The 19,794-nt window shown below is 30.8% G+C and overlaps 1 protein-coding gene across 1 annotated transcript in view; it reads right to left on the reverse strand.

Annotated features, from left to right (window-relative positions):
* The window catches only part of LOC145293002 (small G protein signaling modulator 3 homolog), an 88,213-nt gene that overhangs the window by 1,215 nt on the left and 67,204 nt on the right, over positions 1–19,794 (reverse strand). The window contains exons 16-21 of the mRNA XM_080139257.1: positions 16,072–16,235; positions 12,305–12,398; positions 10,004–10,074; positions 7,238–7,286; positions 4,246–4,331; positions 1,430–1,552 (exon numbers count right to left, since the gene is read on the reverse strand). Of these exons, the coding sequence (XP_079995383.1) occupies positions 1,430–1,552; positions 4,246–4,331; positions 7,238–7,286; positions 10,004–10,074; positions 12,305–12,398; positions 16,072–16,235 (587 nt within the window). The remainder of the gene's footprint in view (positions 1–1,429; positions 1,553–4,245; positions 4,332–7,237; positions 7,287–10,003; positions 10,075–12,304; positions 12,399–16,071; positions 16,236–19,794) is intronic.

The following is a 19,794-nucleotide window of genomic DNA, read 5'->3' on the forward strand; positions in this document are numbered from 1 at the left end:
GAAAAACTACAAAATAATTTTAATTAGTTATTTTAAAAAACAAAAAGCAAAAAACATAGAAATTGGAATGTAATATTAAGATTAGAAGGTATGCAAAGAGCGCCAAAATTAATAAAAAGAATGGAGAGATTGGAAAAATTAGGATTAATTACTAAAGAAGAATGAGAAATGATTTAATTGAAACTTTAAAAATAATTATATTTCTATTTGTTGGTACATATTTTTTTAACTTTCTTCTTTGGCAGGTTGCAAATCAGCAACATATAGGCTAGAGCAACAACCATTAGTTTTTAGACAATATCTAAAGAGTTTCCACTCTAATAGGTCATGCACTGTCAACCAAGCTCCATCCCCTGTCTCATCACCAGAATGTTGCAATCCTGTACTTGCTTTACAAGTACTTCAATGGAATGTGCTCCAATGAACTTGTAGCACTAATGGTCCCTCAATATAAATATCTTCAATCAACTTGACAAGCAGTAAAATCCTACTGTAGAAGTCCTTGGAAAGTTTTTTTTTTTTTTACTCTGAAAGTTTCTTTCCTCAAAATGCTAGACGTTGTGTGCATATTCTTATGTGATTCTCAGAATAAAACTTGAAAAATTCATACCCTAAACATTTCAGAATTTCCAGACAAAAATGGTTTTCAATTGCATTTAACATAATTTCACTTATTTATGAACTTACATTTTCATTAACATAGTAAATGTAACAGTTCAATTTAATTTTGTGAGACATACATTTTTGGCATCATATGTGATGGGTTAGATTTATCGGTAATGTGGGCATTTCACCATTTCCACGTGTTTGTTAGAAATGAGTATCAAAGCAGCATATTTTGTAATTTTCAAAGGGAAATGAAAGAACAGGAGGCAATTTTCTATGCCATTTTTTCTTTGTCATATTTTTATTTTAAAAAGAAGTTACTTTTTTTCTTTTCTTTTTTTTTTAACTAAAAAAGTCCTGATCAATTATTTATGAAAACATTCAAATAAAATGTTGTCAATTTGCAACAGGCTACTGCAAACCAGCTTTGTTTTAAAAGAAAAAATCTTTAGTTGCCTGACTATTTTCAATCAATTACTGGAAAACCATTTGAGAAAAATATAGTTAAAAATCTGTAATGTATGCTCCCTCTCCTCAAGTGTATTTTTACTTTGGGAAAATACATGCACATATTACACATGTTTTATGATAATCTGAAAATTTTAAAAGAAACAATAATAACTAAATATTTAGAAATTTCAAAAGAATTGGAATTGCTAATGATATCAGAACCTGATATTTTGGACAGATTCAGTAATTGTATCAAAATCAGGGAAAAATACTGAAATTGCTCTATCACTAATCCAGACTCCTGACGGTGTAGCACACACACACAAAAAAATTTGATATGTTTTAATAAGCAAAGAATCAATGTTAGAATTACCTTAGTTCACATTTGATCTGTACCCAACCAGGGCTCCTAAGAAATGACCAGGGATGATACCATTTTTCAACAACTTCAAGACATGAGCATAATGTCTCTAACCAAAGATGCAATACTTGTTCACTAAAAAGATATAAATGTTAGAAATCATATAAAAATGCATCAAACCCATTTATTGGATTTTAATCACATCCACGTTGACAAAATGATTTGCAGAAATAATAAAAATTATAGTTATCTATCTTAATGTGACTCAGAGAACGAGATTAAGAGAGCCAAACTAAACTATCATTTCCCTCTGCCTTAGGGAGGTTATGTTTTATCTTGACCTTGTATATCATTCTCTGAACATTTTTTCACATAGAATTAATTATGGATTCACCATTTTACCAGAATTTGGAGAAGGGTGAGGGGGGATTTCCTGTGAGCTAAATCATTAAATAAAAAAATTTTTTTTAAATCACACATGCATTAAAAAATTTGCAATAAAAATCACAATAAATACAAAAAAAATGACTTCTTTTTTTTTTAAATTTTGAAAATAAAACCACATGTTTGTCCAGAAATTTGTATACTGAAGCAGCAACATCCAGTCAATGGAAGAAGACATCAAAGATCACAATTCATGGTACTTGTACAGTTTAGTCAAGACATTAAAAAATGAAAATATCGAAAAAAAAGTTATATTGCACGTATCTGTTATGGAACAAAGTTCTCAAAAAAAAAAAAAAAAAAAAATTCATTTGATTTCATCAAGTAGTTTGTTTTTTTTTACAGCGAAAAAACAATTTGTTATGATACCGAGCAAAAGGTTCGATTTTTAGGAAGAAAAGCTAGAATTAAAGATGGGGAGGGAGTATCGGCGCTTTACATGGAGTTATCTCCCCATGGCGTGTCCAGCAAATTTCATAATGGCTGACTTCAACGCATTCTCATAAGAACGTGTTTTTCCACTGTAAAAAAAAAACTACTCGATCAAATTAAATGAAATATTTTTTTTCGGAGATCTTCAGTCCAAAACGGATATGTACAATATAACCTTTTTTTCGATATTTTCATTTTTGAATGTCTTGACTAAACTGTACAAGTACCCAATTCCTATATTAAAGATAATTTCTATTTATGTTCACAATTATTTTTTTTAGAGGTTAGAGAATATGCTGAAAGCATTACATTTGCCCAGGCTATCTTAAAGATGAATTGACTACGTTGGTAGGCTCATGTGGAATGTTAATCGCAGGAAGTTTGGCATCTAAGGAAAATTTGGAAGCAAGTGAACAGTGAGGAAGGGAGAAAGAAAAACATCTGAAAGAAAAAACTAATCTTGAACAAAAAGCGAAGTTAAAAATGGATGGAAGAGAAGAAGCTTATGTATATTTTCATGATTCAAGCGATCAAACTGCTCCTGTAATCTGTTGACTATTTTCATTTATATTCTTCAGTTTTGAGAAGATGATTTAAGTTTAAAATAATCAAAAAGTGGTTCTCTGATAGCAACATGAAAAGAGGTGAGCAGTCAAGTTTCTTGAGTTTTGTCTATGGAACAGAGCAAGGGTATACTTTGAAAGTCTCCTCTCTTCTTTATGAGGGACAGAAAACTAAGACTTGCATTAATACTAATGTTGTAGAACAGAAAATTATTAACTCAAAGCATTACAAAAAAAAAAAAAAAAAACGATTTCAATTGTTGATTTGTCCAACAAGTTTCTGTCATGAATAACCAGTAGTCTTTTTGCTTTATTGTCGTTTGATGTTTTATCATTGGTTGATGTTTTATTGTCGTTCAATTCTTCACACTCACCAGACCATAACTTTGCATATTTTTTATTTTTAAGAATATCTTAAAGATAATATTGATCAAATAATCACAAGACTATTTCTAAACCAAAGAAGGCCATCAGAGCCTAAATCAGGGCAGTGCAAAAAAGGAATGTGTCAGAGTTATTAAAAATTTTAACCAGGTGTATTTATCATTGGACAGCAATAACGCAAAACCTGCTGGACATTTATGTCTGAAACTCATTATGACTGAAATTTATTTATAACAAATATGTTTGGATTGTAGATGGGATTATGAATTTTATTAATGATTCCATGGATGGTATTTCATTTCTCCCCCTTCTCACAATCCACGATAATATACTTCCTTACTTTTTTTTCGCTCACTCACTGTACCAAACCCTCTCTCCGCTACACACTCTTAAACTTCCACCAATCATTTTTCAACCCAAAATCTTACTACCAAAACTTACTTTCACTCCTACTTAACATATCCACTCACTTTACTAAACAACTTTAGGAGTTTACTTCAATCCAATGGCCACTTCCAACTTGTTTTGTATATTTAAGCGGACTTCTATTCAATGTTTTCTATAACAAAGGTTTCTAACTGAAATGAAATATCGAATCTCACAAATCACAACTGTATTAACTTATATTTCTGTTGTAGACCCGTGCTAGGAGTCACAAATGAAAGAAACCACAAGTAGTGTAAAGTGTATAAAAATAATATGTATTTATCATAAAGAATACAGGAGCCACTAAAGTGGTATGAGAGGAACGTGTTCGTAGCATGCAGTTAAACATGGTATAAATGTCTCCATTTAGTCTCTGAAACTAGTGGTATTCATAGGACTGGATAATTCCACTTAGTTCTGAAATAGGGGTGATTTGTACCCCACAACAATTTCTTAACTTAAAATACGTTCTTTGCCGATTTCCTGTTTTCCTACACATTCTGTCAGATTCCTTTAAACAAACCTTTGTATATTCTTACATAAAACTGGCTTGAAACAATAGTTTTATGATTGACTTACTTCAATCCACAGCAGATGATAGAGCGAAATTTAACATCCATTTGAGCGTGGCATTGGTCATGGCCAAGATTAACTGCTTGAACAGCCTACAATGAAAATAAAGGAGATAAAAATACAAATATTTGTAGGAAAAAAAAATTTCATTATCATTCACAACTAGCTGGCTTTGTTAGCTTGTTACTTGAAATGTTTCAAGCAAAAATGTTTAATATTTATGGATGTGTAATGAGAGTCTTAAAGACCGACTTAGATCTGGTGATTTTAGAAGAAAATTAAATTTGGACAGAGAGATGTGTGAAGAACAGGAGACTTCAATGGCATGGTCATGTTGAAAGAATGGATAAGAGTTCCTGGGTTAGTAGATGTAGATCAGTTGAGATAGTAGAGTCAGTTGGCAGAGGAAGGAAAACATGGAGGAAGTAAGAAGTAGAGGCTCAAGATAAAAAGGTATAAATAAAGACCTGGCCAGAGAGATAAAAATTTCAATTAATCCAAACTAACCTAAGTCATCCAATGCATACCAACATGTAAAACAGATGTTAAATCAAATATGAAAATAATGGTGATGATTTCATAATTTTTTTTTAATAATCACCATGATATAAGCTTTAATGTCTACTTTACATGTATAAATGTAGAATGATACAAGATAGGTTACAGACAGCAGACCTGCAATGGGAGAAATATTTAGCTAAGAGAAGACAAACTTAAGAAATCAGATGGCACTTTGAAATAATGATTTCTTGGATACAAGGTTCCATGTGTGTGTAAGCCACTTGAGACTTTACAAAAGTTATGATTTCATATCCTCGATGATGATCTGTTACTAAATTCTTATGTTCAGTGATAAGAGAGATGATTTTTAAGTAGGCTAGCTCTGTGGTCTATCCCAAATGAGACCAATATCTATATATGTTCCACTAAGAAGTCAGGTGTCATTGTAATCACAACATAAAACATTGTTGCTTGTTTTAAACTTGAGTTGTCATCTTGTCTTGTTTGCTGTAACAGAAGGATTTTCCTTTCAGTGATTGAGATCACATGATCGACATTATGGCCAGTGTTGAAGTCAAACATTGACTTTAAATGAAAACAATGAGGGAATGATCATGCCCTGTGCAGAGAAAACGTACACAAACAGGTTCACACATACTGGCATGTGTTGGACAACTTTTAGAATTTGACTTTCAAACTAACCTATTTCTAATCTAATTTCTCATCTGGGCTTGACAATTACTCCTGATCTTAAATGGAACACGTACATCAAATCTGTTGCCAGGGCCGCTGGAAAAATGGTGGGATCTTTCTATCGATCCAGTAGATATCTCACTGCTGATACAATTCTCTATCTATATAAGAGCCAGGTACGTCCAAGGATGGAATACTGTTGCCACATCTGGGCAGAAGCTGCTAAAAAGAACTTGTCCTGCCTTGATAGAGTTCAAAATAGACTTTGTAGCCTTGTAGGAGACGTCCTTTTCTCTTCTCTGCAACCTCTATCTCACAGAAGAGATGTTGCGAGTTTGTCTCTGATGTATCATTATTTTCATGGAAAGTATTCGACTGAGCTTCAGTCTATGGTCCGCCCCTTGCCAAACTTTCACAAAAAACACTCGTCTAGCTGAAAACACTATCAATAATTCCCCCCACTCTTTATCTGTGCCTAAACCTAAACGTAAATTCCTAAACAAAGCTTCTTTCTTAGAACTGCACGCCTGTGGAATTGTCTTCCATTTTCCTGCTTTCCGGCTGAGTACAATATCGTTGTCTTCAAGTCTAACGTAAATAAGTTCTTGATGAGCCGTTCCATATAAGTTAACAAATTTACCGAATTTTCATTACTAATGATGACTATATTTTCCAATTTCTACTGTACACTCTTTAACCCTTATCCTTGAGTGGCCTCTTGGCCTTGATAATGTGGTGATACGTATGTAAAAAAAAAAAAGAAAAAAAAAAAAAAAATTTCTCTCATATCCATCATCATCATTGCCATGTTTCCTTTGGATTCACCCTACCAAATACTGACCCTGCCAACTCAACTGGTCTAAATTTACTTATCCAATTTATTTAACATTTATTAAAAATCTTAAATCACAATTTACAAATTCCAGATTAAAATTTTCTATTTTGTTGACCTTAACTTTTGACATGCTAAAATGATGTATTATTTTGTTGACATTTTTTTTTTAAATTTGAAAAATACGGTTTTGAAAAAATCTTTTCATCTTTTTGACAAAAAACCAGAGTAAGATGCTGAATTAATGATTTGCTTTTCTCACCTCAAACTTCTTGCCACTGAAATGTAAAATGCTACTGTGATAGAGGCTAGATTTATTGGGTAGTAATCTGGGTAGGGAGTTCAGCAGCAGTTATTTGTTCACATTACATTTAAATTTCTGTATGTTGGTATGATTGGAGAAACAGAGAGCAGAAAGGGAATTCCAAAAGCAAGAAGTTTTTAAAAAAATACCATTAGAGTAAAACATTATCTGGCATTTAGGAAACTCTACAGAGAAGAGGTGTGATTTTGCTACTAGTTGAGTTGATCAGGGGTATTTATTTTGAAGAGAATACAAGTGCAATAAATTCGTCAGACCACATTCTATAAGAGTACTTTTAAAATAAGCACAGGTGATGTAACAAGGGCTGATGCGTGGCAGATGGTGCGAAAACCATTAACTTTGAGGGGTTTTTTGCACACTTTCTAAGAAAGAGAGGCTAGTAGTAGATGCACCAGATATGGTAACGATAATTCATGCACAGGCAAATGGTGACTTTATAGAGATGTAAACCACACGCAAGGGTAAGAAGTTTTCTAGCTCAGTAGAGAGAGCCTAACTTTGCAACAGACTTGGCAGCATCTTTGTATTCATTAAGATTTAAATTTATTGAGGTCCTAAATATTCTGATCTGGGTACTTTAGATAGACACGTATATAGAAAAATGCCTTTTATTAATATATATTTATAAAGAAATAACATGCACTCACTCTGTAGAGTATTTCTTCTGGGGTGAGTACCTTTCCATCTTCGTCTAATCTGTTAGAAAAAAATAAAAAATAATTTCGATTCAGCAAAAAGAAACTTTGTTTTAAAAGAGAATGAAAAAGGATTTTAAATAGTAATGCTTATATAAAAAATTTCAATTTAATGATCAATTCAAAGAAAAACAAAGGGAAACTAGATACAACCAGAGACAAGGTATTCCCCTATGAGATTTGGTGGTAAGTGGTGAGAAATGATTGGTGGAAGTTTAAGTAATGCATGTGTAGAGCAAGGGTGGGTGGGTGGTTGGTTGTCTTAGAAAAAAAAAAAAAAAAGGAAGAATGTTATGGTGGGTGGTTAGAGGAAGGCGAGAAGAATATGGAGAAAAACAAAGGGGAAGAGAAAAGTAGAGAAAGATAGCAGATATAAAAGAACATATTTGAAAGGAATGAAAAAGTAATTTGTACAGGGCAAGTTTCTTGGGAAATACTATATTTATAATTAGCGGCGTTGAATTCAAATCCAATTGAAGCGAATATTTCAACCTGAATACTAATATCTTAAAGAAATGCTAGTTGTATCAAACAATCGTTTACATTTGTGTTTCAGCTTCAAATAACCCCAAAAGAATTGATATACAATAAATAGCAATTTGTCTTCAAGGAAATGCTTACAACCTATTACTTTTCCACTCCTTTCAACTACTCGATCTACTCCTAACTCATGCAATTAGCCTAATACCAGTTTATCCTTGTATCATAATGTATCACCAAGGTAACAAAACTGCAACACTTTCTAAAACTGCCTCACCATCCAAATATACTTTCTCCACATAAGAGTTCTCATCAATTTCCATTGTTTTACACTTTTTGCATATAAACTGGTTATCATCTCTCAACCTACTTAGAAATCCACCATACTTCTTGTATATCTCATGCTTACAAACACCACAAAAATTTAAGTTGCTCCTAACTCCCTTTCTATAGATAAACTTTCTTCTTGAGAGGCTTTCCAACATTACAACTACTGATCACCAATTTGGCCTCGGTGACATTCACTCTCAAATCTTTACTTTGCATAGCATTCCTCTAAATCTTTAACAAATAGACTTTCCATGGTTTCACAGGCGAGCGCTAAATCATCAAGATAATGCATCTCTTCCAGACAACCTATACAAAACTCTTGACATTGCTTCTAAAACTTAAATGAAAAGCAACAGATTAATTTAACATTCTAACATAATTTTGAATATTTCTGTACATTGTTTGAAGAACCTTCAACCATTTGTTTATCCCTAATTTGTGCAAAGACCACCAAACCTCTTAGCATTCTGTTAAAACTTTTCTCCAAATCCACCAAAGTAAAATACAGGTTCTTTTTATTACCAAGATACTTCTCTTGTATTTGTCTCAGGATAAGTATAGTATCAATGGTACTTTTCTCGGATGCAAAATGTATTGGATATTATCAAGAATTAATATCTATTTTTGATATTTTGTTTAAAGAATGATTTCTATTTTTGTTGAAATACAGGGAGTACTGGAATCCTGAGAAGGTTTATTGCCACTCAGATTCTAAAGAATGTCATTAGTTATTAGCAGATAAATTGCTGAAGATTCAAACAATGTTCATTTAGGTAAATGCTACTCATAGAATCGGTAATAAAAATTAATCCGGTGTTGCAATATCCAAATTCCTGCATTGGATAACATTAGATCACGTGACATTTTAGTCAGTATAAAGGTAAAAATTTACCTCTTCTGATCGAAGTATATTTTTTATAAGTGTTTCTTTCTGGCAGAAATTAATTGATTAATAAAAAAGCTTATATATTTTGTTTTAATTGATTCTTTTATATTTTGACAATTTTTGATTGGAAGTGTCTGTGTTTTTTGATCCATAGATTATTTAAAGAACCCCTTCGACAGTCTGATTCAATATTTTTTATTAAAAAACAAAACAAAATTTAAAAATATTATTTCTTTACATCTTTTCTAAATCTTCATTTGGATATATAATATAGTACAGTCGTGCAGAGGGTGATACATTTAATATGTTATGACACATTGCACAATTTTTTTCAAATAAATTAACTACATAATACAACCAAACAGTTTTTTTTTTTATTTCTTCATCACAAAATAAATCAACTTATATTTAATTAAGAGAAATTTTAAAAGTAGTTTGCTGAAAAAAAAAAGAAAGATAAGATTTGTTTTGCTTATTTAGTAATAAATTTATTTATTTTACTTCTTGCTTGTATTATTTTGGCAAAGAATTTAAATTGAATTGTTTCCCATTTTCAGTTCAAACTTACAACTGCTCCCTATTTTGAATCTTTAAAAACATAACGAAAACAAATTAATTACAGCACATGGTAATTTCAGAGATGTGGGGGGGGGCATTTTTTCTCTTAATATTATCTGAAAATATATGTGATCTAGCATTTTGTAGGGCAGAATTTTGGCACCAATCAAATACATTTTCAATCCTTTCTGAAATCCAACCACATTTGATAAAAATAAACGTCAGTCTATGCTTGACTTGCCCCTAGTTTCGGTCATGAATATTCAGTTTTCTTCTTTATTTTACTTATTTTTTATTGCCATTCAATATATCACTGAGGCACTTTCATGATCGTCTCATCAGTAGGTGTCATCTTGTATTGGATTCCTACATATCTCAACCCTCACAAGATTTTTATAGGCCAGGTTATTTAAGAAAAAAAAAAAAAAAAATCAGAATAATTTTTTAAGGTGACGATGACTTACCGATATGTTTTACAAAGAACCAATCGTGAATAAACCGATTGAAAATCTTTTTCAACTTCTCTTGTTGCTGCCTGAAAGATAAACAGAATTTAGATTCATTTTGTAGAATTTAGTGTTAAGATTAGAACATTTTATTTCCAAGACATGCATGCAAATTACTGACACCCAAACATGCACTCTTCATACAAGAATTCTCAGATGACAAAAAAAAATTACCATCAAATGGTATTGTCAATAAAATTCACAATCCTTTTTGCAATCCAATCATATTTGACAGAAGTGAACATCACTCGTTGCCTGACTTGTCCTACAACTTTCAACCATGTATATTGTTTTATGGACAATTTTAAAGAAACAAAATTCTTGAAATTAATGCCAAAAAGACAAAGATTTCAGATGGTAGAAAAGGTCTACAAGAAACTGAAAGATTCAGGATTCAACTACAGAATGACATCAGGGAGAAAAACACATGATCAATTTGATGATGTAAAACCACTAGAAGTGATGTCATACTATATACAACAATGGTTTAATGAGGTCCCCTAGGTTGAACACTGATGGTCATATTCACATTCCCAGAGAAGTAGCGAAACTCTTGATCAATCAGGTAGCTGAAAGTAGACCATACATATGGCAGCTAAACATCATCCTGCCATACTAACCAGAAGATGCAGGCCTGGAAGTCTGAGAACTATGTTATCACACTTCACTTCCTGCCTGCAACCCACTTTGACTTCTTGTACGGGAAATGGTAGAATGAGACACCAACAGATCTAGGTGCAACACAAAGGATGAGCTAAAAGTTAGGATAAACAGAGCCTTTGAAGGCCAAATTTGGGAGAGTGATGAATGTTTGCAACTAGTTTCAAGGTTGTCTTGAGATTATGATCAAAGTCAAAGGTAGGTTCACAAACAGAACAACACAAACCGACAAATAAATTTTGAAAAATGAAACTACTGTTATTTTTATCCTAGACAATCATCTTGCAAAAAAAAAAAAAATTAAAAAAATATCATCTACACTGCAAATATAGATTATAATGTATTGTAAATCTTAATATAAGAACTTATAGAACCACTTTTTTTAATTTAAATTTATTGAGTCAAAATCTAAAAAAATTATATTTTAATATATCACCATTCTTAAAACAATTCCTTAGAATTGTGACAGGAATAAAAACATCATAGTTCTATATGGAATAAGGACATGTTATGTATGTATTATGGTTCGAACACTAGGAGGGTGCGAGACAGGGCACCATCTTATTTGTAACACTCAACATCTTTCTGAAATTTACAATGGATGATGTTGCAAGTCTGAGCCAGTTCATCTGCATAGTGATAGGTCATGTGACCTTAGATATGGAGATAATTACTGATTGAAAAATAACAAAATGTTAAGTAATGGTAGATGAAGATCATATTTATTTGCCTTCCAATGAAGGCAAAGTTACATACAAGGTTAGAGGTTTAATATAGAGAAAATTCAACCCCCCAAATGAAGTACACTTGAGTGAAACAAAAATAAGACTTTTTTTGTCCTTGGTCTGTGAAGGAGAACTCCTTTTAGACTAAGGTAAGGTAAAGTGTGACATCACTTTTTTCTTTGCCAAAAATCGTAACATCAAATCAATCAAAACAATGTTGAAAAGGTTGATAATTTCATTGGGATGGGGTGAAGTCTAAGTTCCGAAATATATCAAACAAAATAATCAGAAGGATTGTCATTAGTTTCTACGGCAGACTAAAGAAAACATTCTGGAGCCAAAAATACTTACCTTATACTTTGAAATTCAAACTTTACAATGCACTTAATGGTTCCAATAGCTATCTATGATTCTAAGATTTGAATGTTAAAACAGACGATGAGCACCAGCTCTGTGTTTGAAAATGACAGAGAATCATGGCTGACAAAACCTGTCTGCATCACCAAATTTAAAAAAAAACTCTTGGGTTTCGAAATGGTCTCAGAGTTATTAGGAAAATAATTAACTGATTTTTCCATGTTATCAAATGAGATCCTGAAAACAATGTATACCAAGCATTCAAGGAAAAATTTCTTGGTAAAAGATCTGGGTGCTGCCCCGAGATTAGATCTGCAATGATGTAAAGCTTCTTTTGTTGGTGGGGAGTGGGAGATTAATGAAGCACAGAACAAAATAGAAGGATTGCGTATCCAGAAATATAATAAGAATCTCTGAAGTTTATGTAGTTAACTGAAAACTATTTTTGAAAATATGAAGACACAGAAAAAGATGAAGGAAAAACATCACATGATTCTTAGTGGAAAAATTTTCTGACCTCTTCAATAAAAAGCCAAGGATGGCAGGTGCCACCTAGAATGGATGATCTTTTCAAACCATGTTCAAAAACAGCTTTTAATGCTGGACACAATCTGAAAAAGAAAAATCACCTACTGTAACAGACATATAATAATGAGAAACTAGAAATTTAAAATTTTAAAGATAAACATTAATTTAAATATTATATTAGTATATAAAAGGCGCAACAAAAATAAGACAAGGATATATTAAACAAATAGGTCATGTAATTATGCTAAATAAGTCAGAATAGCTGGACCTTTTTGACTACTTTATTCGTTTGACCTACTTAAAAATAAAGCACATCCAACTCTTAGTGGAATGCGAGAAAATTTATTGGCCGATTCCTATCAGCCAATAAATATGGAAAAAGTGGTATAAATACAAGCAATACAATTAATAATTTTATAATTAGTTGGAGATTAATATAAACACCAATTGGTTGTAAAATGTTAATCCTCAATCCTCACAATAACTGTGACAAACTATTTCTACAAGTGAAATTTATGTTTTTGTGTAGCTTACTTGTCATAAGTATATTTTTATACAACTACATAGCTCTATTCCTGTACAGAGCACTGGTGGAACAAATAGTGAAACAAAAATATATACACAATATATTCTTTTATAATATAGTTACACATTTAAACACAGTAAGGGCATTCGAAACATCAATTCAGACAATTCATGCACTCATCATGAAAGAAAAGCCAAAGCAATGCTGGTTCCATTCGTTTCTATGTGAAAAAGATGCAATTTGCTCAACCAGATGTGAAATTCAACCTATGAGAATTATCTAGATGATTATTGCATATTTATCGGCAAACATTTGATAAGTAGCTTGAGTTGTGTCGTCAACTTAAGCATGGATTATTTTACTGTTCTCAAAAAGTTCACCTATTGTTTCACTTAAACTTCAAGAAAATATTTACAACAAGCTATCTCCCTGCAGGTAAAATGGATTTCTTTTATGTCTGGGTAAAATTTTTCTGTAATCATATACATGCCACCAAATTACTGAAGAGAGGATTTCAAATCTTGCTGTGCCTAGCCACAATGAGGAGTCAAAAGAAAAAAAAGAAATACCGAAACATGTGTTATATATATATATATATATATATATATGTGTATGTATGTGTGTGTGTGGGTGTGATTAAGTATATGTGTATGCTCTCTATGGGTATAGCACTCTGGTAGACTAAATGGAGGTTTTTATTTAATATTGCAGCAATATTCTTCCATAAAATAATTGAATATTTTCAGTTATCAGTATTTTAAAATGTAAATAAATGAAAAATCCCATTTAAATACATAATTTCCTCTACTGTAAGTGACAGATTTTGTAGTTCAGTCAATAAACCACCAAACGCCAACCACTGAATCTTGCTGCACCTAGTTACACTAAAGAGTTGTAGAGATGACAAAAGATGTCTATAGATAAATGCGTATATCTATCTATATATGAAAAAGAATAAGGAGATAATCCGAGATAAAAACTAAATAGAACAAAAGAATTAGCACAGATTACATGTCCATTCCAATATTTCATTCCATTTTGCTTTAAATTTTTTCAAGAAAAACGTTTTTATTCAACTGACATTCCATTTGATCGTTAACAAACTTCCTTTCATTACTTTGCATTCCACAAACTACACCCACACCATTCTTCTCCATTTAATCCGTCTTTTTCAGGCCCTACAGTAAAATATGCTTAAATATGATATTTTAATTCATGCAGATTTCATATTTAGTACCATAGTCAATACTTTATTGGTGATTATATTGTACCCTATATATAGTAGTGATTTCAAAAGTAAAAAAAAATTAAAAAAAAAAGACTTTGGTGCCATCAGCTAGAATCTAAACTAAAACATAGCTTTCCAGCCTTACCTACATCCATACAAAAATTAAAAGGAAAAAAAAAATGCTGTTAAAGATATAAATGTATATTTGCGCATACATACAAATAACATGTTTAGTCAACTTACACCTGTCAAGTTCCAATTTTTTTTCAATTTGGACTCCTTAGCATCTATTTTTACCAGCTAAAGACCAAATCAAATTTGTTCCACAGGTCCAAATGCCCTAAATATCAAGTTTCAACTCTGTAGAACAAGAATTGATGGAAGAGTTTGGTAGAGACTATTCTTCAGAAAGACCGACCAACAAGATCACTGTATATATATATATATATATATATATATATATATATATATATACACTAGCAAAAATACCTGTCGTTGACTGGGTTCAAAAATAGCCTACAGAAAATGGACTCTGATTTATTAAAGTATGATAGGTTATGAAAAGGAAGGGTTGTAAAGAGATAACTTTGAATTCGCAGATATCAAAACCAAAGCAAAATATGATGAAAGTAAAAATAAAATAGATAAACCCCATAATTTATTATACCATACCTGTTCACACTGAAACACTTATCACAATATTCTGTGGATCTATATTAAAAAACCTTGTTAAACTTTGTGACATATTTCCATTCTATGGAGATCAGGAGCGAACGAACACCCCATAATTTTATTGTACCATATTTCTTCAAACTGAAACATAATTATCAAAGTATACTTAAGCAGATAGTTATGAAAAGCCTTTATTAAAGTTTGTGTCTATTTCCATTCTATGGAGGCCAGGCGCGAACGCAAAGTATTCTTATGTACATCTATATCAAAAACACTTGTAAACGTTTTTTTAAATTTTTTATTTCCATACTTTGTGGACCAGGTGCAAACGCAGACCCCACAATTTTAATGAACCACCTTTCAGATCAAACATACCCATTCCTGTGTCTCGATACATCTTCTATCATTATATGTAATCAGTTTTTAAAAATAGTCAACCATATAGGAGCCTATTCGTGACCACACACACACACATTCAGCTTTATATTATAGATATATACTAGCATTTCAGCCCAGCATTGCCCGGGTGTTTGGAGGTGTATGTTGAGCAAAAAAAAAAAAAAAAAAGCAGTCAATTTTTTTTTAAACTTTGACCCCTATTATGACACCTTAACATTTATTATTTTGGGCTCAAATCATTAAGTTAGATCCATGTCCAAGGAACCTATATCTAATATTTCACATGTTTAGACCCAAAATTGTTGGAGGAGTTTGGTAGAGTTCTCAAAGGTCAAATCGTTGAACTTTGACTCCTTAACAGCCAAATTTCTGGCTGAAAATGGATTACAAAGATTTTCCCAAATCTCAGTACCCTGTATATCAAATTTCGAGTCTGTAGACTGAAAATTGACAGAATTATTGTGTAGGAAAATGTACACAGACACATTCACTTATATATATATATATATATATATATATATATATATATATATATATATTAGTTAGTTACATTAAACATACATTGAACACTGAGCTTCATAAATAAAAAGATTGGTATAAATAAAGGGTGAAATACAATTAAATAAGCTGAGCATGCGGGGTTCCCCTCCACGAGTGAAAAATTTACTTTCACCATGACTAATATTTGTGCAAAATTTACAAAAAAAAATCCAAGGTATGGTTATTGATAAAAGTGAAACAAATGAACGGATGAAACATTTTGGGGCAATTTTGCTCCTATAATGCCCCCTAGAGAGGAAACCAGATGTATCCCAGAAAATCTTTTCTGGCAAACTTTCAAATGAAATTTTATCACTCCCCCCACAACAGAAAGCCTACAGCAAAGCAAAAATCACATTTTATAGTAATTTAAAAGTAAATAATAACTTACGTTCCACGGACAATGTCTGTGATTGCTTCAGTGACACTATCATCTCCTGCTGAAGAATAATTCTTGCTACGTTCATCGAGCAGTTCCACAAACTTGGCTGGGAACCAACCACGAAGTCCGTTTAACTCCCCAACCCAACAGTGCTCATCTTTTTGGGAAATTATCTGGAAAAAAAAAAGTTTCACAAACTTCACTAGGATTTCTTTTGGTTTTGCTTTATTTAACAGGATATTAGCCATTTTGGGATTATTTAATGCTGAATCTAATGGTAAAACTAAGCTTCACTTCATATCTGACTTGTCTAAGTTAATAATAATTTATATATATCTATACCCCCTCCCAAGAAAAAACTAAGTGTATACTATCTTTTAAGAGCTTTTCTATGTGATTGAAAAAGAGAACTTCCATTCAAATGGCAGTTATTTCATTATCTCAACACATGTACAGATTAACAAGTTATACTACATAATCAGGTTTACACCAGTACTTGTTAGATCAGTATCAGACAGGTCACCATTTGAGAATAGCAGGTGTTGTATGTTGGAAAATGGTTGAACCTCTCTAAAAAAAAAAAAAATAAAAAAACAGACCTGAAGATTCTCTTAGAAAGTACTCCTGCTAACACATATACATAATAGAACTGCCTCTTGGTCAGAAATTCTGTTCTCACTTATATGATGAACCTCCCAGAGATAATCGGCTGTCATTTTTGTAAATATACAAATTATTACTAGGAGACGTTTTTTTTTTTTTATGTGTGTGTGTGTGTGTGTTGTAGTGCCCATTTTTTTTTTTAATTATCTGCACAAAAAAAAAAAAAAAAAAATTTACAACTTTCATTTAAATTTCTTTGTTTTGTTGTTTTACAGCATATCAGCCTTTTTATATCAACTATATCAACTATATATATATATATATATATATATATATATATATATATATATATATATATATATAGTACCCAATATCGCTCTAAGAATTTCTAGACTGTCTTCTACTAAATCAATATTTACCAAAAATGAAAAATACTATAATGAAGCCCTTAAAAACTCTGGATATAATTCACAAATTAAATTCATAAATGAAAATGATAGAAACATAAACTGCATTAAAAATAAACCTATTAAGAGCGTAATAACATATAATATGGCAATGTCTTCCCGTATACGAGTTAAGAAAAATAACCAGGAGACAAAAAAAGATAAAACCAAACTACAAATATTAGATAATAATATAAATAAACAACAAACTAAAACCCGCAAACGTAAGAATAGACACAAGGAGATCCTATGGTTCAACCCCCCGTATTCCAAAAACCTAGAAACAAACATAGCTAGAGAATTTTTTAAAATATTAGATAAGAACTTTAAAGCCCCCCATAGATATAATAAGATTTTCAATAAGAACACAATTAAAGTCTCTTACTCTACTATGCCTAACCTTCATCAGAAAATAATTAGCTCTAATAATAATAAAATTAATAAACTACAAAATGCAACTATACAAAATACATCGGACTGTAACTGTAGAAGAAAAAATAAATGTCCCCTACAAGGCTCATGTAAAATTAAAAATGTTATCTATAGCTGCACAGTATCAAAAACTCCAAATATACAAGAACCTATCAACAGCCATAACTCAACTACCAGATTAAATAATAACACTAACTTAAATCAATCTACCGATCAATTATTAACCAACCCACCACATTATAATCCAACAATAGACCTAACGGAAAATAATCATAATAATCAAGAGGTAATATATATTGGTTCCACATCTGGCCCAATAAAACATAGAATTTCAACGCACAAACATTCTTTTAAAAATAACTCTCTATCAAACCAAACTACTCTATCCAACTATATTTGGCAACTAAAAAATAGCAATATTTCTTTCAACTTAAAATGGCAAATAATTGAGACTTGCAAATCATATAAACCAGGAGATAAACTTTGTACATTATGTACAAAAGAAACCCTAAAAATTTTAAAATATGAAGATATAAAAAGCACAACCAAACTAGTAAATTCAAGACACGAGCTTCTATCGTGTAATCATAAACGTTGGTTTAAATTCAATAAATATAAACCACCTTAAATCATTAAAAATTACTCATTAGTAAAAATAGATTTTTTTTTTTTTTTTTAATTATTTTTTATTTTTTTATTTTTTTTAATAAATTAAGTTAAACCAATTACCGCCCTTAGACTCGTAAATCAAATAATAAATAAAGCCATGACAATTATCTCCCCTTAAAAACTTGCAAAAAAAAAAAAAAAAAAAAAAAAAAAAAAAACTCTCTCTCTATAGATATTAACTGTAGCGTCTCTAAATCAAAATACGCTAACGGAAACAATTTACTGCACGAGCGTCGCCCTTTTAAAATTCATCATTCAATAAAATAAAAAGCTATAGCAAACATCTAAATGACTACTTTAAATACAGTTCCTGATTTCAAAAAAAGAAAAACCAAAAGGTAATTATATATCTATATATTTTTAAATCAAATTTATTATGTAAATTCAAAAATATATATATTTTTTCTACTCATTTCTATCTCTAACCTATACCAATTTTCTTATTAATTTTCTTATAAATTTTATATCCAAACCTTTTACTTCAATTTTTCAGATTCATCTGCCTTACTTTTAATGCTAGGTTTATTTTTGGTGTCTTTTCAATTCAATAGAAATCCTCCTAAATTTGCTGATGAGGAGACCGTGCTTACCAAAAAAACTATGTATAATTATTCTACGTGATTCATGTATACCACAAATAAAAAGCACGGATTTCCGAAACGATCGTACAGATAATTGACTTTGTTGTTGTTCCTTCTTATGAAACTGATTTTTAATTTAATTAAATTTTGATTTTTAAATTTTAAAAATTTTAAAACTTTTAAATTATAAATCACATTATTTAATATTGAATTAGCTCTAGGACATTTAACTATCGAGCTTATTATATATCTAAATTACAACGAGCATTTCCTGTATTTTAATTAAACTAGTAATTTCACTATTACATTAAAATACACTTAGCTCTTTAGACTATTATTCTAATCTCCTTTAAATTATATATATATATATATATATATATATATATATATATATATATATATATGAGCAAACAGTTAATAAAATATATTAAAAAACACTTTGAAATGAGTTAAAAACATATTCAATCTTAAAAGGAAACACTAGATAAATGGATAGTCCTTAATCTGCATAGTTTTGAAGAAATACTTTCCTTCTCATCAGAGGGTAGGAATATATATATATATATATATATACACACACACACTAGGTTGTCCAGAAAGTCCTTAGCATTTTAAAAGTAGAAATTTCTGAAGGCTCTTAAAAAGCCTATAAAGTGTTTACAGATGAAACTTTGCACGTGTTATGTATTTTTTTCCCCATTGCTGATAAAATTTTCGGAATTTATTTACTTTCAGAAACTCTTCATTACAAGAAAATGGATTGCAAAAAATTTCATGTTCGGTAGTTATGTTTTTTCATTCAAAAAAGGAAGAAGAGATTTGCAAAGTACATGGTGACAATAGGATGTTGGAAGGTATTTGCAAAATTCAAAACGAGGAAACATCAGTCTTGAAAATGACACTCACAGCGAAGACCTTCAAAATTTAATATTGATGTTTTTAAGACAAAAATTTACGAAAATCCAAATATCACAAGACATTATAATAAGGGGGTTCATGGC

The sequence above is a fragment of the Euprymna scolopes genome, chromosome 14 (genome assembly GCF_053919585.1).
Source record: "Euprymna scolopes isolate OS-2025 chromosome 14, ASM5391958v1, whole genome shotgun sequence".
NCBI classification, from domain to species: domain Eukaryota; kingdom Metazoa; phylum Mollusca; class Cephalopoda; order Sepiida; family Sepiolidae; genus Euprymna; species Euprymna scolopes.